Source organism: Phoxinus phoxinus (genome assembly GCF_949152265.1).
Source record: "Phoxinus phoxinus genome assembly, chromosome: 2".
NCBI lineage: Eukaryota > Metazoa > Chordata > Actinopteri > Cypriniformes > Leuciscidae > Phoxinus > Phoxinus phoxinus.
The window spans coordinates 10067063-10094386 of record NC_136877.1 but is presented as its reverse complement, the minus strand read 5'-3'; the positions used below and the strand labels follow the sequence as shown (position 1 = coordinate 10094386).

At 37.0% G+C, this 27324-nt stretch overlaps 3 protein-coding genes across 6 annotated transcripts in view; 2 read left to right on the top strand and 1 right to left on the bottom strand.

The window, feature by feature from the left end:
* Window positions 1–13508, top strand: part of myom1b (myomesin 1b) — a 52794-nt gene extending 39286 nt beyond the window's left edge. For all 3 annotated transcript variants that reach the window (XM_079637512.1, XM_079637511.1, XM_079637513.1), the window contains 17 exons: window positions 70–184; window positions 801–957; window positions 3750–3856; window positions 3948–3992; window positions 5160–5296; window positions 5404–5548; window positions 5640–5699; window positions 5793–5860; window positions 5936–6049; window positions 8775–8862; window positions 9702–9740; window positions 9897–10002; window positions 10212–10375; window positions 11659–11695; window positions 11808–11830; window positions 11942–11997; window positions 12145–13508. In XM_079637512.1, coding sequence (XP_079493638.1) covers window positions 70–184; window positions 801–957; window positions 3750–3856; window positions 3948–3992; window positions 5160–5296; window positions 5404–5548; window positions 5640–5699; window positions 5793–5860; window positions 5936–6049; window positions 8775–8862; window positions 9702–9740; window positions 9897–10002; window positions 10212–10375; window positions 11659–11695; window positions 11808–11830; window positions 11942–11997; window positions 12145–12405 — 1722 coding nt within the window. In that variant the 3' untranslated portion in view covers window positions 12406–13508. The remainder of the gene's footprint in view (window positions 1–69; window positions 185–800; window positions 958–3749; window positions 3857–3947; window positions 3993–5159; window positions 5297–5403; window positions 5549–5639; window positions 5700–5792; window positions 5861–5935; window positions 6050–8774; window positions 8863–9701; window positions 9741–9896; window positions 10003–10211; window positions 10376–11658; window positions 11696–11807; window positions 11831–11941; window positions 11998–12144) is intronic.
* Window positions 13509–14563: 1055 nt separating this feature from the next.
* Window positions 14564–15566, top strand: LOC307011639 (uncharacterized protein). 2 transcript variants are annotated; one of them, XM_079637542.1, is made up of 2 exons: window positions 14564–15130; window positions 15288–15566. In XM_079637542.1, the coding sequence occupies exons 1-2, from the start codon at window positions 14626–14628 to the stop codon at window positions 15425–15427; spliced, it is 645 nt and encodes a 214-aa protein (XP_079493668.1). In that variant the 5' UTR covers window positions 14564–14625; the 3' UTR covers window positions 15428–15566. The 2 variants fall into 2 exon arrangements, with proteins under 2 accessions (XP_079493668.1, XP_079493667.1); XM_079637541.1 differs by having other exon boundaries at window positions 15252–15566.
* Window positions 15567–22595: 7029 nt separating this feature from the next.
* emilin2b (elastin microfibril interfacer 2b) overlaps window positions 22596–27324 on the bottom strand; it is a 21068-nt gene continuing 16339 nt past the window's right edge. The window contains exons 5-9 of the mRNA XM_079599380.1: window positions 25181–25357; window positions 25022–25069; window positions 24048–24083; window positions 23836–23967; window positions 22596–23051 (exon numbers count right to left, since the gene is read on the bottom strand). Coding sequence (XP_079455506.1) covers window positions 22735–23051; window positions 23836–23967; window positions 24048–24083; window positions 25022–25069; window positions 25181–25357 — 710 coding nt within the window. The 3' untranslated portion in view covers window positions 22596–22734. The remainder of the gene's footprint in view (window positions 23052–23835; window positions 23968–24047; window positions 24084–25021; window positions 25070–25180; window positions 25358–27324) is intronic.

The window sequence follows — 27324 nt, the reverse complement described above, 5'->3', positions numbered from 1 at the left end:
AAGCACACTTGTTTTTCTTCACAAGGGTAGGTTTATGTTAGTAAATGTTGTTCCTCTTCATTGTTCCAGATCAAGGATCTAAAGGAGGGCGAGTCGTATGTTTTCCGTGTGCGCGCTCAGAACAAGGCTGGTGTAGGAAAAGCATCAGAGGCCACAGAACCGGTGGAGGCAGTGACTAAACCAGGTACTAAACTGGACTAAATTAAATCAAGCAAGAATTGTGCGAGTAACATTTTATTACTGCAAAATAGCTTCCGAAGATAAAATTTAAATCAATGTGAATGTACTTTGTTAATGTATGTTCCTGGTCCTGTTGTGTACGATTCATACTTTTCTCTTCATGATCTTGTAATAACTTGATCTGCCTCTGAATTGATTTCCTTTTTGGATGACACCACCATTCCTTCTTATTTTTCCGACCACTTTTTATGACCCAATCAATTCCTAATGGATAAAATGATTCCTGCCATTTTGTCTGTTGAATATCCTATTTAACTCTGAGAAATTGGTTATTACAATAGTGAAATGGATTGTAAATAATGTTGGCTTTAAGGTGGAGCAGTTCATGCTGAACTTGATTCAGATTAGGTGTTGAACAAAACCATATATGTGTATATCAGAGTGAACAACAGGAATGGAACAAACACAAACACGTAATAATCTGTACATAATAAACATTGTGCTATCTAGTAATCTGTTTGCTAAAGTGATTTTTAAATCCAGGCTAAGCTTAAGCAAACCAAAATAAACAAAACTTAACTAGCCTCAACAAAAGCCAACAGACTATTTCTTTCTCTCAGGTACTGCCGAGATAGCTGTGAATGTTGACGACGATGGCGTCATTTCACTGAATTTTGAGTGCTCTAACCTCAATGCTGACTCCAAATTTGTCTGGTCCAAGAACTACGTGCAAATGACAGAACCTGAACGCATGACCATGGAGACCAAGGGTAACAAGTAAGTATTTACGTGCTAATGAGTTAAATAATGAATTATTGAAATTAAAGTCTTCCTGCAGTTAATCATTTTATCCCTTAAAGGGGTCATGACATGAGAAACCAAACTTGCCTTGATCTTTTGGTATATAAGAGGTCTTTGTACCATTAAAACGTCCTGCAAGTTTCATCGCTTAAGACTTCCTCCCCATTATAAACGAATCATTTATTTAATCAAGCTCTAAATACAGCTCGTTCTGGATCCATGGTAATAAGTGACATCACGGTAAGAAGTGACGTACCAGCGTTTGCATATAGACCGCCTCCAGCACAAGACAACTACGCTTTAAGCGCAAGACAACTACGCTCATTTCGTATCATCGTCGTGCCCGCGCGCTGCGCGCCTCACAAGTGTTCAGTCGACGGACAGCGAGTGGGTCTGTGTACAGGGAAATTACGATGCCACGCAGATGTGCTGTTCCTGGCTGTGGACAAACAACATCTTTGAATACGCTGCGAAAGATCCAGACGTCAGGGAAAAATGGATGCACTTTATTTTTTTGCGGACGTCTCAGTCACGGCAGTATTAGTTTAAGCGTTTGTTTTATACATTTGAAGGATGACTGTTTTGAGAACAAATCCCAAAATGATGCTGGCTTTGCCAGATAACTGTTGCTCAAAGATAAGTCCTTGCCGACTATTCTGGGCTCAACAACGACGACGCAAACTGTAAGTAATGTAAATAAAACTTTAAACTACTTTTTAAATATACCGAATCCGCAAACGTTCTGGCTGGGGGCGTTAATAATTGATGCATAGGCACTGACGTTAGCCAATCATAACAGTGGGCGTTAACACTGAACTCTTAAAGGAAAAGGAAAAAAAAAAACAGACTGTTTGAATCAGAGGATGAGAAACAGGGTGGGAAAAGGTCATAAATCACTACATTTTAAAAGTTTTTTGTAAAAAAAACTATAGTAATACTATAATTGCACCTAAGGGAACATAATAATAATAAAAAAAAAAACATGTCATGACCCCTTTAAAACTCATCTATGATATGGTAATCACAATGGCATATTTAAAAAAAAAAATCCTGTGAAAATAATTTCTTCATGCCTTAAAATAGCTTGAATGCCATCATGCTTCCTTTAGTATAGGCGGATCCATGGATTCTAATGGGTGTAAGAAAATATTGATAGATGTGAATATCATGATATTATCTTGGCGATACTGTATTGATTCTTTCAAACACTATCGATATTTATTTGTTTGCATTCAAGATTCGTGTCAGTGGCTTTGTGTTTGGTTTAAAACCAACTGCTAGATGGCAGTGTTATCTCGGAACGTAAACTGTGACGGGGAGAAGCGCAAGGGTGCATCTCTAGTGTTAGCATTAGCAAACCCAGCTAACAAGACGAACTTAACGAATTGCAATATATCGTATCGTAACCCCTGTATCGTGATACGTATCGTACCGCCAGATTCTTGGTGATACACAGCCCTACTTAAAATGCAAATTAGTCACCGCCTCCACTCAATCATACCAGCTAAGACTACTAAGAACTGTATATTGACGAAACAGATTTGGTAAAGGCTCCAGTGCGTATCTGTGTTTGGAGATCTGGTCTAATGTGTCTATTTACAACGTGTTTTTGCAGCGGTGAGCAATGTAGCCAATCACAGACATGTTTGTTGATTAACAGAGTGTAGACACAGTAAATAATAGATTCATTTTGAAGTGTAGACAACTGAGATGAGTGACAGATTTTTAGTGATTGTTAAAAAGAAGCGATGTTTATGCGGTTTCTAGGCTATATAAAACCAATTTAGAATTTGAATAAAAGTCGACACAGCGGTTATTGATATGATTAACCTTTGGCTTCACTACATTATCAAACAGCTAATAATGTGTTGCTTATGTTACACGAACCATGTTCCCGTTCGCTATCTCAGAGTCAGACAGCGGCCTTCTAAAAATCTGATAGGATAACTGAAAACTGATAGGAAAAGCCCCATCCCCGCACATTGATGCGATTGGTTACATGTTCGTGGCGGCTTTTTCCAGTGATATTTCTCTGACCATTTCACTTTTGTAATGTTTCTCAGCCACCTCTCTTTCTAGAGTCTTTTTTCAAATCTTCCTCTTGCTCGCTCTCTCTCCTCCTCTATCATGAGTGGACACGCCCCTTACTGCTGATTGGCTACAAGTGTGTTGCTCAGTCCGATCCACTTTCAACAGCATTTCCCATAAATCGCTTACTGCACCTTAAACTCTGTCATCATTTACCCTCATCTCGTTCTAAACCCATAACTATTGTTCGTCTTCTGAACATAAATGAAGATATTTTTAATAAACAATTGTATGCATTCATTGAAAATATAATCAAACTGTTCAAGCTTCAAAAAGTACATAAGGACATCCTAAAAGTAATCCATATGAATCGAGTGGTTTAATCTAAGACTACGGAACAATATTGATCATCAAATGAATATTGTAAATATATTTTTTGTTCTGAAAATGAATGAAAGTTGTATGGGTTTGGAACATGATGAGGGTGAGTAAATGATGACAGAATTGTTATATTTGGGTGAACTATATCCCTTCAAACTAGCTTGTGTACTGTACCTTGAGACGACTGAAAAGGGCAGTTTCCCCCCGTGGACGCCATTGTTCTGATCAAACATATTTATATATCTTTGACAGAAACTTATTATTTATTAAATGTAACAAGCAATTCCATCACCTTTCTAGGGCTATAACAACAAATTAGAATGGGATGATTTTGTAGTAACTTCAGTATTTATCTGTAGGTCCAAAGCTATCTTTAATACGCCTTCAGAAGATGACCTGGGCATCTACTCTTGCTTCGTGACACACACTGATGGAGAGTCTTCCAGCTACACACTCTCTGAAGAAGGTAAGTTTACCTCCCTTTTTCATTTTTGTTAAAATGTGCCAAGGTAACATTGTTGTTGATTGTGACATTTTCACTGTCCTGTTCCTAACAGCTCTAAAAGAACTGCTGAAGGTCAGCCACGATCACAAATTCCCCAGTGAGTACACATTATACAAGGTTTCACACTATCAGTGTTTTTTTTTTTTATTATTATGGAAATAATATACTGTAAAAGAATAGAGGAGTGTGAATGGAAATGTAATGTTTTCGGACACTTAATTGCATATTAATTGCAACTAAATGAAAATGTATTATAGTTTAAATTTATATTAATTGCAATTTGCTGAATTAGAGTGCCCTTTTGGCCCACTTAAGTAGGACTTAAGTACATCTTTAAATATAATTTAATTACTTCTATTGTCTTTGTAATGTGGTTAAAATGTACTGCTGAATGTACTGACAAGCATTTATGGTAAACTAAAATATACTCCTGTTATTTCTATTGCAACTTGTAAGTCATATATTTAAAAATATTTATAATAATACATTTGCAATTTAGTACAATTAAAATATAAGAGTATAGTCAAAATTGTAATCAAGTACTTCACATGTGCTTTATGTGTTAGTCAACGCATCAAAATAAGTGTACATTAAAGCATGACAAAAGTGTATTAAAACATTTACTTTAAAGTAAAACTTTTAGATTGACATTATTAAAAGTGTACTTAAGTGTGTTCAGGAACATAATCATGAAAGTGCTTAAAGACTGCACTCTCTGTTTTAAAAATAAATATTTTTAAGATTTACACAACTAAGCACACTTCTTTTTCACAAGGATATAGTTGTATATAGGTTTAGTTGTATACAAAATGTATTGAAAATAATAACACGGTTATGATTTGATTTTGATTGCACAGTGCCACCTTTACACAGTGTCCTAAACTGTTTTTGTTCTGTCCTATAAACGAAAGCAAAATACTGCATAACGTGCTCATCAGAACATACAGTATGACTTTTAAAATATAATGATTTCTCTGTGATGTAGTATTTTTTAAATGAGAACTGTCTCGTCATTTGACGCTTATTCTTTGGTTAGGACAAAGTGATGGTTAGGTTACATTTGAAAGATGCATCGCTTGTCACTTTTATTGCATCATGCCTGGTTAAGACGCTGTTTCAATACAAAACAGAGCATAAGCATCCAGGTTTCCATTCCATCATAGGCCTCCAATACAATGAACCATTATGCTGGACCGAATTCTTCTTTTGTTCTATTGTTCTGTTATTACACTTTCCATTATCCACTTTCATCCCTCTTCTCCAGTCATCCCTCTGAAAACAGAGCTGGCCGTGGAGCTGCTGGAGAAGGGTAGGGTTCGCTTCTTTTTGCAGGCTGAAAAAATCTCTGCCAATGGAAAAGTTGAATACGTGTTCAATGACAACATAATCTCCCAGGGAGAGGTGAGAGGAATACAGAAACATTACTCATGAAATATTACTCGTGAAATCCTTTGAAACACTTACCGTATTTGGTTTGCTTCTGCATTAATAGTTGTTGTGTGTTGTAGAAATACAAGATGAACTTTGATAAAAACACTGGCGTCATTGAGATGTTCATGGAGTCTCTGGGAAAAGAGGACGAGGGAACATTCACTTTCCAGCTTCAAGATGGCAAAGCCACTAACCAGTCCAGTCTAGTGCTAATTGGAGATGGTACTAATCTAAAAGTCCATATACACGACACGTACATATATGTATCTCATTCGTAGAGTGTGTACCAATGACAGCATCTCATTTCCTTCAGTGTTCAAGCAGTTACAAAAGGAATCCGAGTTCCAGAGAAAAGAATGGCATAGAAAGCAAGGTACGAGTATATTTACAGTACTGTATAAACACTGAAATGTGTTGTGCACCCACTGTGTTTGTCCATTATTCACTGCTGTTTCTGCACTGTAAGGTCCACACTTCGTGGAGTATCTTAGTTATGAAGTCACACCTGAGTGCTGTGTAAGACTGAAGTGCAAGGTGAGTCTTCTCTCTGATAAAACACAACTGTAGCGCTGCTTGTTTCTTTATTAGTGACATTAACCTGTGATCTAGGTTGGTAATATGAAGAAAGACTCCGTGGCCCTGTGGTATAAGGATGGACGAGAGGTCAAGGTCAATGAGAAACTGGATTTCTCTGAAGGAGTATTAACTTTGGAGATCACCCAGGTGAGAAGCATTTTACTCATGCAGAGAAAATGATTTGGTGCAGAAACAATTTCCACTCAGAAATTGTTTGCCAATTTGACAAGAAACGGCAAATAACTCATTGAATTAAATGTAAAATGTTGATGTGCTGTAGTATTTTCTTGTAAAACGCACTCCAGTGGCAGTTATCTTAGTTTTACTTGCAACTTTGAAAAAAAAAAAAGTTTTATAGTGGGTTACCTAGATATTACTCTTCATAAATTCACAAAATATGGTCAGCAACTTACACAAACATTTAGTTAATATGTATCTAGAAGTATTTATTTAATGATTCAATTTGAATATAAATTTGACTATACTGTGTATATACCATATCGTTTCCACAAGTTACAAGCATAATTTTATTAATTAACTCCTTTGTTGTTTCTTATTACTCATTCTCTTGTTTTAGTTCAAATCAGGACAAAAAATATATATAACATGCTCAATGATTTGTAAATTAAAGGCTTTTTTATGGAAATAAAAGTAAAACCGATAACAAACAACAATGTACATGACTTACATTATTTTAATTAGTAAATGTAAAATTGTGACAAAGTAAATGTGTAAATGTGGTAACAATATTGACATAAAACATAGAATTTGATTAGGAAACTAGTCTACCACTTTTAATGCTTCAATATGCACACCTGTTTCATGTTTAATAATATAAAATATGGGATATTAATACAGTAAATTAATCAATTTCTTGAGCAGCAAATCATATTAGAAAATGAAGACTGGAGTTATAATGCTGGAAAAATTCAGCTTATTCATCATTTGAATAAATAACTGTGTAATATGTGAATATATTTTAAATTGTAATAGTATTTTATAATATGACTGTTTTTACAGTATTTTTGATCTAATAAATGTAGCTTTGGTGAGAATAAGAGGCTTCTTTCAAAAAGATTAAAAAGTCTTCATGACCCCAAACCTTTGAACGATAGTGTAACACTTTTTTTTTTTACATTTCCTCTTACTTTCTTGACCCATTATACAATATCTCCGTTTTGCTCATTGTCATTTCTGTTTGTGATTTGGTGAATTCTTTTTCTGACCTTTTCTATCCCATATTATCAGTTTGGCTTTTCAGTCCTTCTCTCCTGTGATCATTTTAACTTAAGCAATATCCGTTTGCAATGCACAAATGTTTTTTGTGTGTGTATCTGTCTTCATACTTCTTACTCAAATTTACTTCTTGCTTGTTACATTATTTTCTCTCTGCTTTTGTCAGATTGTTGTGGCCTACAGCATCCGGTGTTCCTTTAGTGTTAGATTAGAGATCGCACCTATTTTTTTAAATTGTTAGTCATGTAATTGTTTTACAGTTTTTCTCGATTGCTTAAACACTATAACCATGCTTTTGAACAAAAATTTCAAAACCATAATGCCATTTATCAAAAAGCACACCCATTTCACTAAACTATAAACACAAATACCTTCATTTCTCATTGCCTATACCATGTGGTCATTTAGAAAGCACTAGTATTCAGTATTGTTCACTCAAGTCAGCACAGCTTCAGCTCAGTTAGCACACAATTGCCCAGGTGAAAACACTAAGAGTCAAAATTTAACACACATCAACCAGATCCTTCAATAGATTGATAAAAGGGCCCAAATCAGTTTGAGTTTTTGGAACAATAGATCCAGAAAGACATGAAGAAAAAAGTCAAGGAGTGATAGGAGGAGGAGGAAAGGTAAGGGCAAGAAGACAAGTAGTCTCGGATGAAATTCAAGCCACTTTAGTTGACCATGTCCTTGTCCATGGTATGACTATGGGGAGGCTGGGCTACGAGTAAGGCCGAATTTGAGACACTTCACCGTCGCCTCCATCATCAGAACCTTCAGGGAGGTGTGGTGGCAAACAAAATTCTATCACTGAATAAGAGGCAAACATTTCCAATTGTCTTTGATGATGTTTATTTTCTAGCAAGAAAACGCCAGCAGTCGTACAGTCACACAGAGTGGCTACAGAGTGTGACAGTGAAGGGAGAGCATCCTTCCTCCTTTATAGACTTGACTCCCAGAATGTTATCTTTCTAGGCCAATGATGGTTTTTCAACCATACGTGGAACATTCTTAGACTTGTTCATCATATTTTATCCTTTAGTGAAGGCCCTTCTGACACGACCAACACTCTTTACCATTCCAATACAATTCCATATTTGAATAAGGTTTGTGTGTGCTCAATGGTTTGTGTGTGTCATATGATGGTCACACACATATCTTACGTAAGTAAATATAAAAAATAAAAAAATAGAGGAGAGAGTAAGAAAAAAAAAAAAAAGTCCTTTTACAAGAGTACATGAATGAATACAAATATGCCAATGTATCCATTGGTTGTGTCTTTTGTGTTCATCATGTGAAAAGGTTTGTGAGGGGGGGAACCACAAGCAACATAACTTACCAGTTTTGGAAATGTTGTTTTGAATTTATTACACCAGTGTGTAAGACTATGTTGTAGTGTGTGTGATTTTGATGGCTTGTGTGTCCAGTCTGAGGACAAAGTTTGGTTTTTCAGCAAGAGTGAATGGTTTTGAGTGTAGAGCTTCATTTTGACCTGAAAATAGGATGTTTGGGGAATTGGGTGAGACGTTATGGATTTGTGTTTACTGTTTTGAGAATATGAGGCATAGTTTCAAGAAATGTGTTTAAGCAATCGAGAAAAACTGTAATGAATTTTGTTTGTGTATGTCAACGGCAGATTTCGAAAAAGGATGCTGGTATATATGAAGTAATTCTAAAGGATGACAGAGGCAAAGACACCTCCACCCTCAACCTTACTGACCAAGGTAACAGCACAAATATGCTTTAAAAGTACTAAAAGCTACTATTATTAAACTCTCCAGAATTTGCAAAAAAAACTCTCCAGAAAATGCACTTTATTTTAAGGTGCTCTTGCAAATGTGCATAATTTACTGATGATATTACTATAGTAATAAGTATGTGTAAGATGTGAAACATAGACACTGTAAAATAAAGTGTTACCAAACATTTTATCCTATTTAAATCCATATCCCAGAATTTCACAGATTTTACCCACAATTGACCCTTTGCAGGGAGCTTGATTGACAGGCGATCTGACCAATCATACTTCGCCATCCGCCATTTTGTCCGACAAAGCAGTCAGGAGAGTTAGTAGATTAACATGGGAGGATTTGAACTTGAAAAGCGGAGTGTACTGACGCCTTTCCGCGGTTCAAACACCATTCCTTCTTATGTTCATTAATGTTTATTTGATGCTATAAATTAACTAGAAAGAAGAGATGATCGGTTCATGAGCAGCTTTAACTGAGGCTCGACAGTGATCTGTCACGACACATTAAAGAGCCACAAAATGGTATTTATTGTTTAAATTTCTTTTAAAAAATGACCAAATTTGAAAGGTGAGACTTTGTTTAATATGTTTAGTTACAAAAGTTTCACTGCGTGAGAACATGGTGTGGCGTGAGAGCGGAGTAGCTTGTCGGACATAGCGACAGTAACTAAGGGGGGCGGGTCTTTGCGAACGGTCAATTGGTGCGGAAAATGTGAAGAATTTTGTTTTATTTCTTCTTGATTTTATCTGTATGTTAATGATGCTAATAATACTTGATCTTTTGTAAATAAATGTCTAACTTCTGTTTTCCAGGATTCAAAGACCTGATGAATGAGGTTTTCAGTGTTATCGGTAAGATTGTACAACCTCATTTTCAAGCGTAAATTATTTTAATGAGGACATAGCAAACATAATTGAAAATGTCTTCTAAATCTCCACAGTACATCTTAACATTTAAACATGTAGTTTTAGCAATGCAGGACAAATGTTGACTTTCATTTTGTCCAGCGAACTCTTCCACTCAGCTGAAGATCCAGAGCACAGAGGAGGGAATCAGGCTCTACTCCTTCGTCAACTACTACAACGACGAGCTGCACGTCACCTGGCACCACAAGTAAGAACGTCTCATCAACCAATATTACTGTATGTTATATATGCTTTACCAATGTGAAATTTTTGTGAAGGCTTTTATGGATTTATGTTTTTCCCTGAAGTAAAAGTAGTTTAAATTCAACATTAGTATGTTGGCTTTACTTTCTCAGCTTGTGGTCACTGTAGTTGGACACAGAGTATAGTTTTCACTGTGTGTGTGCTCTATTAAAGGGATGCAGCGATCGCATTCACCGAGCGCATTAAGAGTGGTGTGGTGGGTGAGCAGCTGTGGCTGCAGATCTCTGAGCCCACCGAGAAAGATAAAGGCAAATATGCCATTGAGTTCTTCGATGGGAAAGGAGGTTTGCGCAGAACTGTGGAACTGGCTGGACAAGGTGAGGAAACACACACACACACACACACACACACACACACACACACACACACACACACACACACACACACACACACACACACACACACACACCATACAATAGCTCACACTAGTCACATGCTTTGCTGTCTAATAGGTATGGGTGATATATCACAATTTTATTAACATATATAAGCAGTAGGCTTTTTAGAAAGAAACATTTCTCGAAGGTTAAAAAGTAGTAGTAGGGACAATCAATAAATTATGAATAATTCACTGCATTATTACATGTTATTCTCAAAATGGCAATCAATAGAAAGGAACTGTAGTCTGATTTGAAAATGTAATATAATATAATTATACAAGTATTAATTCTGGTAATCTGATTACGTTATCCAGATTACATTTAATCAGTTACTACCCAACACTGCATATTAATAATCTTTTGTTGTGCTTATTTTGATGTGTTGATTAACATACTAAAGCACATGTAAGTACTTGATTATAATTTTAACTATAGTGTGTTATTTGATATTACATTACAGTTCATATATTTTAAATGTACTAAATTGCAACTTTATCATTACAAATGTGTAATAACAAATATGTTCAAAACAAATACATGACATCCAAGTGTCATTTATGGTTTTCAAGCATTTATGGTTTTAGTTTACCATAAATGCTTGTCAGTACATTTGGCAGTACACATTAACCATTTTTCAGAGACAATAAAAGTTATAATAAAATTGCATATAAAGATGTACTTAAGTCCTACTTAAGTTTAAGTTCAACTAATTGCATTTAATATAAATTTAAACTACATTCAGCATATTTCCGTTATAATTACTTTTTTTTATCAAAGTATGCTAAAGTGTACTTCTTTTTCACGAGAGTCAGTCTATTTTTCTGTAACACTGTTCACAATAAATGTTGCAAACAGCAAATTTAAAGCAAACTACTCAAGATGTCCCAAAACAAGGGAACTGGGTATAAACACACAACCACCGGTGCTCATTGGATACATGAGAAATAAATATCAGATGGTGCCGTTCCAAAGCACTCGCGTAACAAACGTAACAAATCATTAGTCGTTAAAACATTAAAAGTGTTGATCGACGTGTTTCGGCTTGACACAGCTCTCTTCAGGATGCACCCGAAGACCTCAAAATGCTCTCAGTGCTCTCTGCTATTTGCCATCAACCATGATTCATTTATTAAGTGTCCAATTAGTTGTGGCTCCAATGACGAATAAAACAAATTTTATAAAAAATAATGATGCATATACATTACATTTTTTCTTTTCAGCATTTGACGATGCATATGCTGAATTTCAAAGACTCAAGTAAGTGCCTTTAAGCTGAAAATGGTTTGTGATTTGTGATAGATAATATTCAGCTTGACTGACTGAATAACTACAAATATTTTCTTTTCCCATCTTCAACTCTTTTTCTTAGGTCTGCAGCTATCGCAGAAAGAAGTGAGTAGATGAATGCAGAAACACATGCGTGTTGAACACATCAGTTGAGCTGTATCTTTTGAAAGGGGGTATGAGTGCAGCGGATGTTTGTAATCTTTGTGTTTTCCTCAGATCGTGCTCGTGTGGCAGGTGGTCTGCCTGATGTTGTGACCATCCAAGAGGGCAAGGTACTGTACATGGTTCTCCACGGTTTGAAAATAACATTTCTGCACAGTTCCACAGATCATTTCCCCACAAAAACAACAGCAACAACAACAAAAAAACCGTTCTGTTTTCAGTATCGTTCCATCTGTCTCTTCCCTTCTCTCTTGTAGGCTTTGAACTTGACCTGCAATATCTCGGGTGACCCTGTACCAGAGGTCACTTGGCTGAAGAATGAACGTGAGATGGTTTCGGACGATCACTACATTCTGAAGTTTGAGTCAGGCAAGTTCGCCAGTTTCACCATCACCGGCGTCAATACGGCTGACTCTGGAAAGTACAGCATCCTGGTAAAGAACAAGTACGGTACGGAGAGCGGCGATTTCACCGTAAGTGTCTTCATGCCAGACGAGGAACACGGCAAGAAAAAATAAAGAAAATCACAAAATCAAAAAGATTAATTAAAGGATTCTGAAAGATGCATAACAAGTTTTGACAATAATGCCCTATTATATTGAAATCTCAAGGTACACTATCAGTCAAACGTTTGGAATAATTCAGATTTTTTTATGTTTTTGATAGAAGTCTCTTCTGCTCACCAAGGCTGCATTTTTTGATCAAAGCATACAGTAAAAACAGTCATATTTTGAAATATTATAAAAAATTTAAAGAACCTATATAAATATATTTTATAAAAAGTCAATTATTCTTGTGATGCAAAGCTGAATTTTCAGCATAGTTATTCCAGTCTTCAGTGTCACATGATCCCTCACAAATCATTCTTATATGAAATTATTTTTACTGTATTTTGATCAGACAATGCTCAAAAATATTTGTAAAAAATCAGTATTCCAAACTTTTGACTGTTTTATATCCTTAGTGGAGTGTACAAAATGGTGCTAATATCTTGGTTGCAGATTGAAAAGTGTTGGTCCAAGGTTTAATCCACCAGTACCCACATTTACAAAATAGTGCTCTAATTGGAAACAAACTGTTTTAACCAATCCTTTTCTGTATAGATCAAGCTTTATAATAATTCTCAACCTGCATTATTTACTTGACCATTTTCTCCATTGTGGTGTTAGTAAAATAGTTTAAAGCCCAGATTTGAAAATGAATGCCGCTTTGACTGCAGATTGTATTGTGAGTGGCTTTCCGTATGTAGTTTTGCTGTAAGAAGAAACCGATGCACTGGTGCGCATGAAAGATCAACAGTTTTGAATTGAGGGACAAATGGATGCTCCGTTTCTGTACAGTTTATCATTATTCTGTCCTGAAAAGCAGGGGCTTGGATTCACAATAAACACTAAATAGTTCACATCACAATGAATGCTGTAAAGACAACTTTAAATGTTTATATGAATCAATGGCCCTGCTGCAAGGTTTCTATGGATGCTTCACACTGCTAATAAATCACTGCACGTATGATCCCATTGTGCATAGCAGTTATGACTTCACCTCCTGTTTTACCTCACAGATAATGATATGACTTCCTGTGTTATTTCCAATAAACGGAGCACATGTTCTCTCAACTCCCTCTCTGTGTGGTTTCAGTGTGTCCCTTGTTTCTTCTCCACACTGTCCTCGTCTTTCACATCCCTCCTTCCTGAATCCGTCTGAACACCTGGACCAACGTGAACACGGTCACTAACTTCACCCTCAACTGCAGACCTAACCTGCCCACTCTCACAAAAACTGAGTTCACAAATACTGTTTTTGTTTTCATAGCCTAATAGAAATGTTCAGAATAATTTTGAGGGTAAACAACTACTTTGTAGTAAAGCATAGGATCACAATACTACATGTAACATGCTAAATTCAAGTCATGAAAATCTGGGGGGGAAAAGTCTGGAATACACTACACGACTTTTCAAATCTGAGCAGATTTTGAAACACTAGGCATCACACTTAACAACTTTATAAATGGTTATAGAGAAAATCATCACACTAAACAACTGATCACACACATACCTTACTTTCAAGTACTTCCCAACAACAAACTTGTGTTGTTAGGAGACGGATGAGATCAGATCAAAGTAACAATCCAACATGTTTGATTCTTTTGCAAAAATCTGAGCTTAAGTCTAAGTAGTTTTTTAACCTTTAGTAAGAGTTTTTTAGGCCTGGTTTCACAGACAGGGTTTAGATTAAGCCAAGATTAGGCCTTAGTTCAATTAGGATGTTTAAGTAACTTAAAATAAATATGCCTTAGAAAATAAATCATTACTGATGTGCATCTTGAGACAAAACAATGGCACTGACATATGACAGTGCAAATTGCTTTCAGGTTAAACATCTCAAACATGTGGTTTTAGTCTGAGACTAGGCTTAAGTCTTAACTGTGAAGCCGGGCAAGAGTTAGTAAAGTGTGAACATGTAAATAATTTCACCTAACACTATAGTTTATTGGTTCGTTTACATATTCACACAATTGTCAATAACAGTGATTGACACTTTTTCATAAAAACACAGAAGTAGGGTTAGATTTGCAACTTTTTATATTTATGTAAACTTGGTAAGTGATATTACTTAGATCACACACACACACATACATATTGTACTAGGTCTTCACTACCCCAAAATAATTGACACTTTCATGGTAACGTGGATTGATAATTTATAGTATTTAATCAAGAAATCATGATTGATTGCATATGTACATCCGTATAATTTGTGCCTCTTGCTCTTGCCAGTTGAATGCGATTGAAAACATGGGTGATTATGGTGTGGTGTCATATCTGGCTGATGCAGATGGAAACGTGATTATTGGACCTGAGACTCCTGTACCCACTTGTCATTCAACAAAGCCTTCAACCAGATCAGTTCCCACAACACCCACCCCAGTCACTCCAACTCAAACACCAACCCCAGCTAATCCAAACCCCCCAAATAAAACTACAGATACCCTGACCCCTGAAAATCAAACCCCAAGTACGCCCACTCCATCAACCCCACCAACTCAAATCCCAGAATATCAATCCCCAGGTACCCCTACCACCCCTGAAAATCAAACCTCAGATACCCCTATTCTCCAACACCCAGCTAATCTGACTTCCTCAATCTCAAATACATCCACTCCTCAACCCTTCACTCCCACACCAGGTGAGGAATCTGCAAATATCTCAATGGACGATAAGATGATAACAGCAATGCTGAAAGGTGAGAAAGGGTGCAGAAATAAACCTATTACATTCATCCTGACAAACAATATATGTGGCTTTGTGTGTGAAAGTGACTGTTTGTTGGAGCAGGTGTAATTTACAGGTTTTGTTTCATACAGACTCTGCGTCTAAATCAGATAATACCACTTTTACAGAGGTGGTTGAACCCATACATCACACTGACCATGTTGGTGTACCTGTTTCTACAACTGCACTGGAAACCACATCTTCCTCGGCACCGGAGCCCAACCCAGAGGAAACTACGGCAGCTCTTGAAACTGCAAACGAGGATTGAAATGTGTGTGAAATGAAAGATGCTTAAAAATGCTCGAGGACACGGTTTAACTGTATTGTTGTTGTAGCACTTGGTATAGGCATTGTAATCAATGTTAGTTATTGTTTTAGAGGTTTATTTGATGTGTGTTTTTTTTCAAATGCCTGCTTTAGCATGTTAACTATCTGTTCATCAGTGCTTTACGGAGCCCCTAAAGGGACATAGTGATGGTAAAATATATATATATTTCAATGATTTTGCATTCTCGCAAAACTTGTTACCCAACAAACTCTGCCACAAAAATCTTTTGTGATGGAAATATGGAAGGAAAAACTATATTTCAGCGTTTTGGCGAGTGAACGCTAAGTTTCTTGGGGAACACAATAGTTTTGTGAAAGAATGCAATGTCCCCTTTCGAAACTTTGACGCTCCATCTGCTAAAGATACTATGGGGAACACCATCAGCGTGACCAGTGTCTGAAGCACAAATGACAAACACGCCAATTTATTGGCTGACGACAGTCCATGACATCATAAGCGGAGCGCCCACAAGTATATAAGGCCGCCTGTAAAACACATTATCAGTTTGTTTTTTCTTCAGGAGCTGTTTGTGTAGTGAGTGGTGAAGGTGAATGAACAATGGATCCAAGCAATGCTTCAGGAAGTGTGTGCCTCTGTGTGCTAGGTTTCCGGTGGAGCATGTTCAGCTCCACTCACACTTGGCCCTCTTCTCGAGGAATCAGGAGCAAGCGTCTGGCACCTCATGGCTCAGCGAAGGCTAAAGTCCTGGGGTTCACAGGTCAAGCTGGCAGAGGAATATGAGAGAGGGATTGATCTTTCTCATTCCTCTGTAATGGGCTTGAGTGATCAGTTGGATCAGGATGCACTGTCTTTGCCGTCCTCTGATCCGGCAGTAACTTTGGGCAGTGATAAACAGCATTTAATCTTATCTCATTGCTTTCTTTTTTTTCATATGGAAGTGAAATAGTATTAGGTTCCCCCCTTTTTGCAACAGTGGCTATTATGAATGTTGTGAGACATATCTCCCCTTTGTTGGCTATAAATGAGTGAATGGAGTCTTTTATCGATCCAGGAGATGTTTGTGTGCAGGGAGTGAGTGCTCTCCCCTGCAGGTTCCCTAGTGTGTTAAGTTTAGATGGCAATAATTTTTGGCATTTATACTATGCCGTTCTTGTATTTGCACTCCTCCTTGTGAATTAAAATGAGGGTTGCAATCTCCCCCTGGATGTAGTGGTATTACCAAAGGTCAAGTTGATATTATCCCTTTTGGTTGGTTCTTCCTAAGATCTTTATCTATATAGAAGAAGCTGACATAGCTTAGCCATTATTCCTGGAGGTCTGCTCTCGGGGGCTTATAAGGCTATTCCTGTTCCGTGAGGGAGGAAGGTTGTAAAGGCCGGGACTCCCCTTGCTATAGAACAGGGCAGGGGTGCCCGATCCTCTTCCTGGAGATCTACCTACCTGCAGAGTTCAGTTCCAACCTTGCTCCAACACATCTGTCTGTAATTATCAAGTGCTCCTGAAGATCTTAATCAGTGGGTTCATGTGTGTTTGATCAGGGTTGGAGCGGAACTTTGCAGAACGGTAGATCTCCAGGGAACAGGATTGGACACCCGGCTATAGAGCATAGCATCTTGGGTATCATGTCCTACTACTAGAAGATATTGGGCTAGGGTGTAATGCCACAATACAGGCTATGTAAGTCCTCCGGATCGCCTCGGGGTTGGCATGCTCTGACTCCGGCTTAGTATCCGTAAAGTCAATCATGCTATGCTCATAGCGCCTTCAGCAGATGCGGCACTGAAGTTCCACTTCAAAAGGGAATGTCTAGGTTACACATGAAACCCTGGTTCCCTGAGAAGAGGAACGAGACACTGCATATCGTTGCCATGCTTAGGGCTTGCCTGCAAGTCTCCTTCAGACAAATGAGTTGATGACATGTATTAAATGCACCCTTTTATACTTACAGGTGCCCCACTTGTCATGGACAGCCAATAAATTGATGGCGTTCCCCATAGCGTCTTTAGCAGATGTGGCATCTCGTTCTCCTTCTTACGGAACCGGTTACATACGTAACCTAAAGGTTTCCCTGGTGAACGCAATAGTGTTATGAAAGAACGCATAGTTTCGCGGGCAAACACAAAACTTTTGCAAGCAAACGCAAAGTTTCTTGGGGGAATGCAATACTTTTGCTAGAAAGGCAAAGTTTTTGGGGGGAACACAATACTTTTGTGAGAGAAGGCAAAGTTTCTTAGTTTCCTACATCAAGATCAGTGGTGTAGTCTACGTGATACGCAGGTATACGCCGTATACCCACTAGGAAATGGCAAGTATTTCCGTATACCCACTAAAAAAAGCGTGAGGAAACGTAACAACTTCGTTTTGTGACAGAACTTTCACACTTTCATTCATAAATTCACCGCGTCTGTGTTTGCAATGGACACAGATCAAATCGCGTGAATATTAAAAACTCAAAGAGACTGCAGTTGTTCAACGCGTCTCTGGGAATGAGCGCTCAATGTGTGCTCACTGCTCTACTACACACACACACTGAAGCAAGCACGTGCTTGTGTCAGCGCTTCACTGTAGCTATGAGGACATGATGTAGGCTACACATGACACATGAACTTCATCACAGAGCTGCTATGAGAGTCACTTCATGAGAATTTCACCATTTCATTTGATAAAACTATCGCCATTCATTCGTATCATACACACACAGAAACTGTAATGTCTTTACGACAACCTGTCAAAATAAAAGTTCGGTATAAACTCAAAGAAATTATGAAAGAAATTGCACAGTAAAATGTACTGTAAAATAATAATAATGATGAAATCTATTAAAACTTATTTTAAAAAGGAATACCACACAAGTTTTCATACATGTTTTAATTTAAACAGTAAACTTGCCAAAACAATAACACAATTTTCTTTCAAAAGCACCATTTCTAAAAGTAAATTTGTATTTGTGCCTATAATGTTTTATTTTTATTTTTTTTATTGTCAGCTGATAAAACCTGTGCATCAGGGACCATATTCATATAACATCTAAGGCTAAATGTAGAAAATCAGTCCAGTCTCCTCAGCTGTAAATGTCATTGGCTGTTAAAGTCTTGTGCTGCTTATAATAAATTGACATGTTGATAACACTTAGTCTCATAATGCTCTCAATTACATGTCGTTGCATACTGTATGCATTAGTGAGTGTGGTGGTGCTTATGGGGTGATGAGACGGGTTCGGGGGGGGGGGGGGGGGGGGGTTGGGGGGTGTCACAGTATACTCACTACAAAAAACTAGACTACACCACTGATCAAGATGTTAGATCTGGCAACTCACCATTGGGATGGCTCAATCCGAGGGGCGGGATAAAAAATTGTCTTTCAAATTCCCTCTGCACACAATAGGATAGCGATAAAACCAACCAGAGCAACGAAGATGGCGACGTAGTCAGACAGAGCGGCAAAGATCCGGTCCGGCAAAACTCCGAACACTTCTTCCTTTTTTAAGAATGACTTATGGCGTTCTTTGCTCTTTTCTCAAAGAAAAACTTAACTCCAAGTCCTCCAGAGTCGCGGCCAAAGCCGATTCAAAAGACCGCTGTTCACCAGCAGCAGCCGCCATTCTTTGTTTTCAAGTAGCAGGGAACCGCTGCAACTCTGTCGTCATTATGTTAAGTCTCCCCACCTACTCTATACACGATGTGATTGGCCTGACCAAATTTAGGTTTTTCCAGCCCGAAAGTCAACGGAGAGTTGCTAGACTACCCTGGCTGAAAAATACATTTTGCTGCCGTTAGGGTGCGTCTAGATTTCTAGGCTAAAAGTTTTTAGGAGGAATGCAATAATTTTGTGATAGAATGAGTGAAAGCAATATTTTTTAAAATGCAAAATCATTTCTTATCCCATCTCATATTCTTTCCATCACCATGTCTTGTTAGTGGCATCAAAGTGCTTTGATGTCAACATGAAATAAAAATGGACACTTTTTACTTTTAATGCATATTTCTGGTCTTATTATGGACAAAATTGCATTATTCTAAAAAAATAAAATAAAAAACTCGCCAAGTTATGAATGTAATTTCATTGTAGGATCCGCCTAGTGAAAGCGTTATTTCCTTTAGGTCTGTTGCTAAAACACTTTAACGCAGTGCACTAAGTTTGCAGTACATGTTACACACTGTAGAGGTTTATTCATGTAGCAAATGATTTAGCCAGCAGCTTGCAAAATAAACCAAGCAGAATCAATATAAGTGAGGCGACAATACAAGTATACCTTAACATTTAATTGAATACTAGAATAATACAGTGTACTATTTATTAGATATAACTGAATTTAATTTCACATGTAAATGTTTTGAATATGTAATCTGCATGTTTATATTTGTGATTAAATAAAATATACATCCAAACACGAGTGATTACTGACAATCAGCAAAACTGCAACACCTCAGTTATTGTTATTGTTTCACCATGTTTTTAATACACTTACTGGTCCAGATTTTCATTATCTCCTAAGAACAGCGTTTGTAGCAAAACATTATGCATATAATCTCGATTTCTAAAGCGAAAAGCTAATTCATGAATTTCCTTTAAAAGTTCTTACTAGAACCAAGAAAATTAATCTCATTCTCCAACGGTTGCTCACATTCTATATTAATCAGATATCAGATCAGATCCTTTTGCAATACTTTAACTGAACATTAAAATTTGCACATGTACAAACAACAAATTGATAGAGATATGGACCATTGTGAAAAGTCAAGATACAGAAGAAACTCAAATCACTCATCAGATGTTAACTCTTCAGAATCAACACACAAAAAACAAGACTGATTTTTTTTAAACAGGTATTTATTTGCACATATACTTCTGTAGATGAAAAGCACCGTTTCTGACATTCTGCTCCGGTGTAGCCGCTTGAAAATGCTTGAGCTGATTTTTATACTGTATCTGTTTCTAGAAATTCTGCCCAACAGATATGAAGATCCAGCAATGATTATTCTGTTCATGAAATGACAGTGAACTTTAATATAACAACAATTCCATAAATTGTTAGATAAAATACACCTATTCAGGTAGTTTACAAAATATTACAGTTGCTCTACTCTAAATAAAAATAACATGGAGCAGTTATTTTCATGTTAATAGCCTACAATATACGTACGCATTTTGCACACATTTCCACCACAAATGATTATGCCATTGATAAAATGATAAAATGTTCAACTGGAAGCTCCTGTCATCAAGACAAAAGCCTTGTGTGTGTAAGCATATTTGGAAAATAAAGCTCATTCTGATTCTGAACATGTTCTTCACACAAAACATTATCTTCCATAAAGAAAAGTGTATTTATACAAAAAAAAGGTTCTAATGTACATCAATTATCTTCTCAGAACTGAATGTAGTGTCTTGGGTCAAAAACTGTGGGTGGAAAGGGTGTGTAATGTCTGGATTTGAACAACAGTGAGAAAGTTTTCATTTAGTCATTGGGTGAGACGGATTCTTTTTATGCTAGGTGATGTTATTGAAAAGTGGTGAATAGTGTTATTGGTGAAGTCATGTGTATGTAAAAAAAACACATCTGTTGTGGGGTGAAGGTTGCTACAATATACCATAGCGTGTATATATCATTTTTTTATATTCATTTCTAATATATTTTTTTTTTCTTCACAATTATTAATGAAAAGATGTAATGCACTGCAACGAATATCCTGTAAGTTACAGAACTGAAAACTTCCTTCAAATACAACTTTTTTGTTACCAAGCCCAGCGAACGACTCGTCCTGGAATGTGCCTCTTTATGACGTAATCGAGTAGTGAAAAATCAACGCCTACTTCATATCGTCGCAACTTTGGCCCCGCCCACTGGCGTGTTGAGATGACGAGGAGAGTGAAGACTTACAATTTTAATTGTTTTAATTCTGTTTAATTTTAATTTTAATAGTTTTAATGCTATTTTTCAGTATTATTTTTTCTTTATCAATGTTCATAATAATTAGTTTAATGTATTTTGTTAAGTAAGAGTAGGCTATGTTGTACATGTGTGCTGATGAGAGACATGGGATGAGCTATACAGTATTTTGCATAGAAGTATGTGTGCAATGTAACATGTTCCACTGATGATGATACATCACATGTGTACAGTTGACATATTCTTTACAAGGAAAGGAATGTTCCACTGATGCAAATGTACCACAAATGTATACACCGAGGGATAGTTTCTTAATATGAAAAGAGGATTGTGCCATGTGTAAGCATGAGGTATACGTTCCATTTTAAACATAAGCAACATGTAAATTGTAAGTCCCTCAGTGGTGTATATAAGCTCATATCCGTAGTGTAGCACCCAGAGAAACATCGAGGCATGAGGGGGTGAGGGAAGAGAAACCCCAGAGAAACATTATAGCTGGCATGAGGGGGTGAGAGGAAAGAGAAACGGGGAACAGAGAAATCTGGAATGAAGACCACCTCGCCTGTAACCTTCCTCTTCTTCTATGCCTGTTTCTCTCGTATGTCTGACATGCATATAACTACAGAAAGTGATTTCTGATATGTAATGATACATGTTAAGTCAGATGATCTTTGTCTATGTGCCAGAAAATCAAATCAGTGAGTGACTTAACGGTCTACTTCACATTGTTTCTCTTATGAGGAAAATAATCTGTTTTAAACTGAGATTAAATTAGATATAGAATGCGATCAAAGAACGCTATCTTTTCAATTGCTACAGCTGTCAATCAAACAGCACTTGTTTTTCAGTGACTGAATTCTGGACTCGCGCCAAAACTCCCATAATAATCAACGAATCTCGTATTTACATTGTGTTTGCACTAGTTATGATGAAAGCATTCGTTGGTGTGCAGAAATCGAATTGCAATGACAAGATCACATTTATGCGCTCACTGTGATCGGCTACAAAGCTCATCACTGCAACCTTTCATGCCATCTAAATATAGGCTAATACTATAAAAAAACAAACATTTTATACCATTAGTTAACCTTGAGAGCTGTAAAAGTAAAAGCGTGTTAAAAGTTTTCGAGAGAGTTCCACTTGTAATACTTATTTCATATGCAAAGCTGTTAGCCAATCACAGCAGTGGGTGTTTACACTGAAGTCTCACACAGACACGCCCCTTCAAACAGAACGTTCAAACCAGAGGCTGACATCAGGGTAGTTAAAATGCCTTTATTTCTAAATTATGACATTTTTTGATGTAAAATTCATACTAAAATTACAAATGCACCACATGAAACATTATAAAACAATGCAGTTCATGACCCCTTTAATGTTTGCTGTTGGCTGTCGACTATCGCTTGGCTACCGTTGGGTAAAGCAGAACTCCACTGAACGAAGAGAGAATTTCACTGGATGCTGAAATGGCCAGCCTTCCCGATGTGAGCACAAGTCCCGTCCTCTGGCCCCGCTTCAAATGAAGAGCAAGGCTTGCAGTGACCGACCCACCACAGACACAGTCCTCAGAGCCTCTGCTCCCCGTCCCAGCAGTGTAAAGCTTCTGGATGTTGCGATTGGCTACTGAGAGAAAGGCCTCGACTCTTTCTCCCGCTGGAGCAGTTAAGACAGCGCTGAGAAGATACCGTCCGTCCATGGGCGCCGTGAACACACCTGTGAACATAAAGATTCAGATTACAGCAAAGGCATACGGTATGCATGTAGATGGCTGTTGTTGTTGTGTGTGAAGTCAATCTACATTTGTACATTTTCTAAAGACAAGTACAGCATACAGCAAAAAAGAGTACTAGAGAAATAGTACGCTTTAAAATAATATGTCATGTTTTCATTCACTTAATTGCATGTTAGTTAACCCTTAGTTAACCCTAGAGGTCTTTTTAACCCACTTAAGTAAAACTTAAGTACATCTTTATATATCATTTCATTATGACTTCTATTTTCTTTGAAATATGGTTTGTGAACTGCCGAATATACTGACAAGCATTTGTGATAAGCTAAAATATACTTTATCACGTCATTTCTTTTAAAACCTACATATCATGTATTTAAATATTTTTGTAATTACACATTGGTAATGAGGAAGTGTCAATTTAGTACATTTTAAATACATTAACTTTAGATGTACAGTTAAAATTATAATTATAATAAAGTACTTGTGCTTTATTATGTTAGTCAACAAATCAAAATAAGTGTACTACAACAGTTATTTAAAATGTATTTTAAAATAAAACTTTTCATTTGGCATTATTACAAAGTGCACTCTTAAGAGTGTACTTAAGTGTGTTAAGAAAGATAGTCATATCTTTTATAGACTTTTTTTATTTACTTTATTACTACAAGTGCACATTCAATACAATTAAGTGCTTTTATTCACAAGAGCGACTTTAGCAAACACCATAAATGGATGATAAAGAAGCATGATTTTAAAACTGTGTACCTGTTTGTGGATCGTAGTGTCTTCCATCATTTAACAGAACATTGTTGAATCGGATGATACCGATTTCTCCAGGAAAAGGCACAAGTGTCAGACCAGCCGAAAACGACACATAGGACATTACACGCCCTTCTCCTGCATAAACACACACACACTCACTTTCCCCTCACTCATTGACAATACAGCGCTGTAAAATACATGTGAGGTTTAGTTACCTGTGGCCATTTGAATGGTCTTCAGTGGGATCTGTGCTGTAGATATGGAAATATGGCATATTGTAAATATCCTGTTCAGTTTTATAACAACATATTTTGAGTGTTCATCTAGTGTTGGGGAAGCTGCTTTAAATTATGGCAAGCTATCGTTTCATAGAACTTTAACTACAGCCAAGCTACTGTATTGAAAAAGTAACTACCAGTTAACTTCACTAGTAGTAGTGCTACACTGCAAGTTGCAAAATGTAGCAAAAAAAAATCTACATATTTTTCAAAATAAAACTATTTGACAATACATTTTTTAAATTAATTTTAGAGCTATTTGTCTCAAAATCAATGACAGTTTTCAAAATAACAAAGAATAATCTAATTTGGGATCTTATTGAATAACCAATTAATATACAGTCCAAAAACTGACCACACATGGAATCCCCCTGGATCTGGTGATTTCATGAGCTTAAGGACCAGTGGATCACAGAAAAGAAAGTTCACTTACTTCAACTGAAAAACTTAAGTTGAGTTGCTGCCTTAAATATAATCAAATAGGCAGAACAAGTCGTTTCAACTCTTTTTTTTATCACTCATTGATATCATGAAACTATTTCCCTAGAATCAAATGTATCCATTTCTGTAAAGAATGTTTTTGAAAAGAAAAATTTGCTAAAAGAATTATATTTACAATCTACACAACAAGGTCTTGTTTGTTAGCGTTAGTTAGGCCTAATGCATTAGTAAATATTTGTACAGCATTTATGGGACTTTAGTAAAGATAGAAATTAACATTAACTAGGGTTAATCGATGGTGCAGAAGTATTGTTCCCTGTTAGTTTACTAACGTAGAAAACCTTAATGTAAAGTGTTACCGTGTATCAAAAAGCTCAAACTGATAATTGGCAATTGCAGCTATTTCATTTAGTTTCGTTTATATAGTAATTCCCCAACACTGTGTTCAGCTACAATAGAGTGTTGAATACCAGAAACAGAATCAGGACTGAGCGCAGCAGCAGGAATCGGAGGATAACCTGTCAAGAACAATACAACATATACTGTGAGACAGCAGTGTTCTGTAAAGCTTTGTAATAGAACTCAAACATGTGCAATACATAAACACACACACATCTGAACACACTTACCTGGTGCTCCTGCATAGCCAGTAATGGATGTCCCGCTCCCATTGATCCCCTGAGGGGTGCGAGATGTGATTTTGGTCACTCGAGGCCCTTCTCCCCCAGACGCCATGGCAGACAGTGATGGGAGTGGTTGACCTCCCTCTATGGAAACTTTTACAGCTGCTGTACCTTCAGAAACACCTGGAGAGAGGTAGAAGAGTGACGGCTGAGAAGAAATAAAGAATAACTGACAGTTAACAGGTGTGACTGGACAACAATTATTTTAGAAGTCGTCTGCTTCAGAGATACAATTTGCAATTTATGAAGTACTTTGATGTGCTGAATTCAAATATGACAATTTTTTAAAAACTGGCTACGGTTTTCAATATATTTCAGTTTTTACATTTTACATCTATGTTTATTGTGCAGATAGTACCTGTCGCCTGTCCTGTTTGTGTAAACAAAAGGCAAAAAACTGTTATGTACATAGTTTAGTCCTATTCAGTGTCTACTCTGCACTTCTTGGTCATCTCTTGTCAATGTCCAGAAATAGTCTGCAAGCATAGATGGGCTCCATTTGAAGTTATCTGCACTCTTCACACAAGTAAGAAACATCTCTGCTCACTTTGGCTAAACAGAAATGTGTTTCTTTGCTAAATCCAACACTGACAAATGAGAGGGCATGACACTGTATGTATGATGGGGGTGCAAAACTGTTCCTAAGGGCCAAAGCAAAGCCATTTGGAGGCAAGCCTGCAAGGTTAGCAAAAAAAAAAACATTTTATAAGAGAAGTCACGGACAATTGCGTGACAGGTATGATTCAGCTAACGGCACTTCTCATTCATTTCTGTGGTATCCAAAAACAGTGATTGACTGTAATGTGATTGGTTTTCAAGGCACACGTGATCTAAATGAGCCATTACGCTTTCTCCAATGGTAGAGCCACAGACCCTTGTATCTCCCAATATTAAAAATAATAAAGCATCTCTGGCCACAGCTCTCAGAGTTTAGCTTCAACCCTAATTAAACACACCTGATCCATCTCATCAAGTCCTTAAGTCTTAAGCCTTGTCCACAATAATACATTTTCATTTGAAAACGCATCTTTTTCTCTCCATTTTGGCCTTCCGTCCACACTGAGACTGTGAAAACGCTCTCCAAAGTAGATGAATTTGAAAATGGCGTTTTCGCATTGTAGTGTGGACTGTAACAAATTTGGTATTTGAAAACGATGACGCATGTTTAGTCATGTGACGCATATTGAACCAATAGATATCTATGTTTATCCCCGTTTTGTTCCTGTTATGTGCTATTCACTTTCACGCTGTTGCTAAAGATATGTTACTTTGTACACTTCATATCACAGTCCTGCAATGAAATTTACTCGCAATTGCTGTCCAGCTGCAAAACATGAGAGCAGCAGCGTTTCAGACCAAACATATAATGGTGAGTGATTGCGACCTGGACGCATGTATAGTGAGATTTTTGCTAAACAAAATGATCCTGCCAAAAGAATAGCGTGATAACTTTATGATGTCGGTTCTGTCTGTATCATCTCAGTGAGCTTTTATAAAGTGTTATGCATGCGCTGTACGGTTAATTTAGCATTTTCCGACGTTTCAGGGTGGATGAAAATCCTTTGGAAAACAGTAGAAAACGCTAGTGTGGACGAAGAGCGTTTTGAAATGAAAACGTTTTTTTAAATGTATCCGCATTAATGTAGAAAACTTCAGGTATGTGAGTTGGAGTAGGGCTCTGTGGCCCTCCAGGAATTGAGTTTTGCACCCCTGATGTATGATTTCTAGAGCTCATATAGGGAAATTTGTTCAGCAGAGTAATGTAAGCCTCGTTTAGTCTGCATCATCCATGTCTTCAAGGAATAATATGATACAATCCATTTAATCTATGACACAATTAGATTTATATTGCATTATTCCAAATCCATTCATTGATTTACTCATAGATCCAGTCAAAGATTTTAGTCATTTCTGGTTTAAATTGAGATCCCTTGCCTTTATTACTCACTTATCCTCCACCATTCCCAAGTCAAGGGTCATGTATACTGACCAATTGCATATCTCGAAAACCAATCAACAATTTTAAGCATCATTTTCGTTCTCAGTGACCCAGAATTACTACAGTTTGACTGCATTTATTTCAGAAGCAT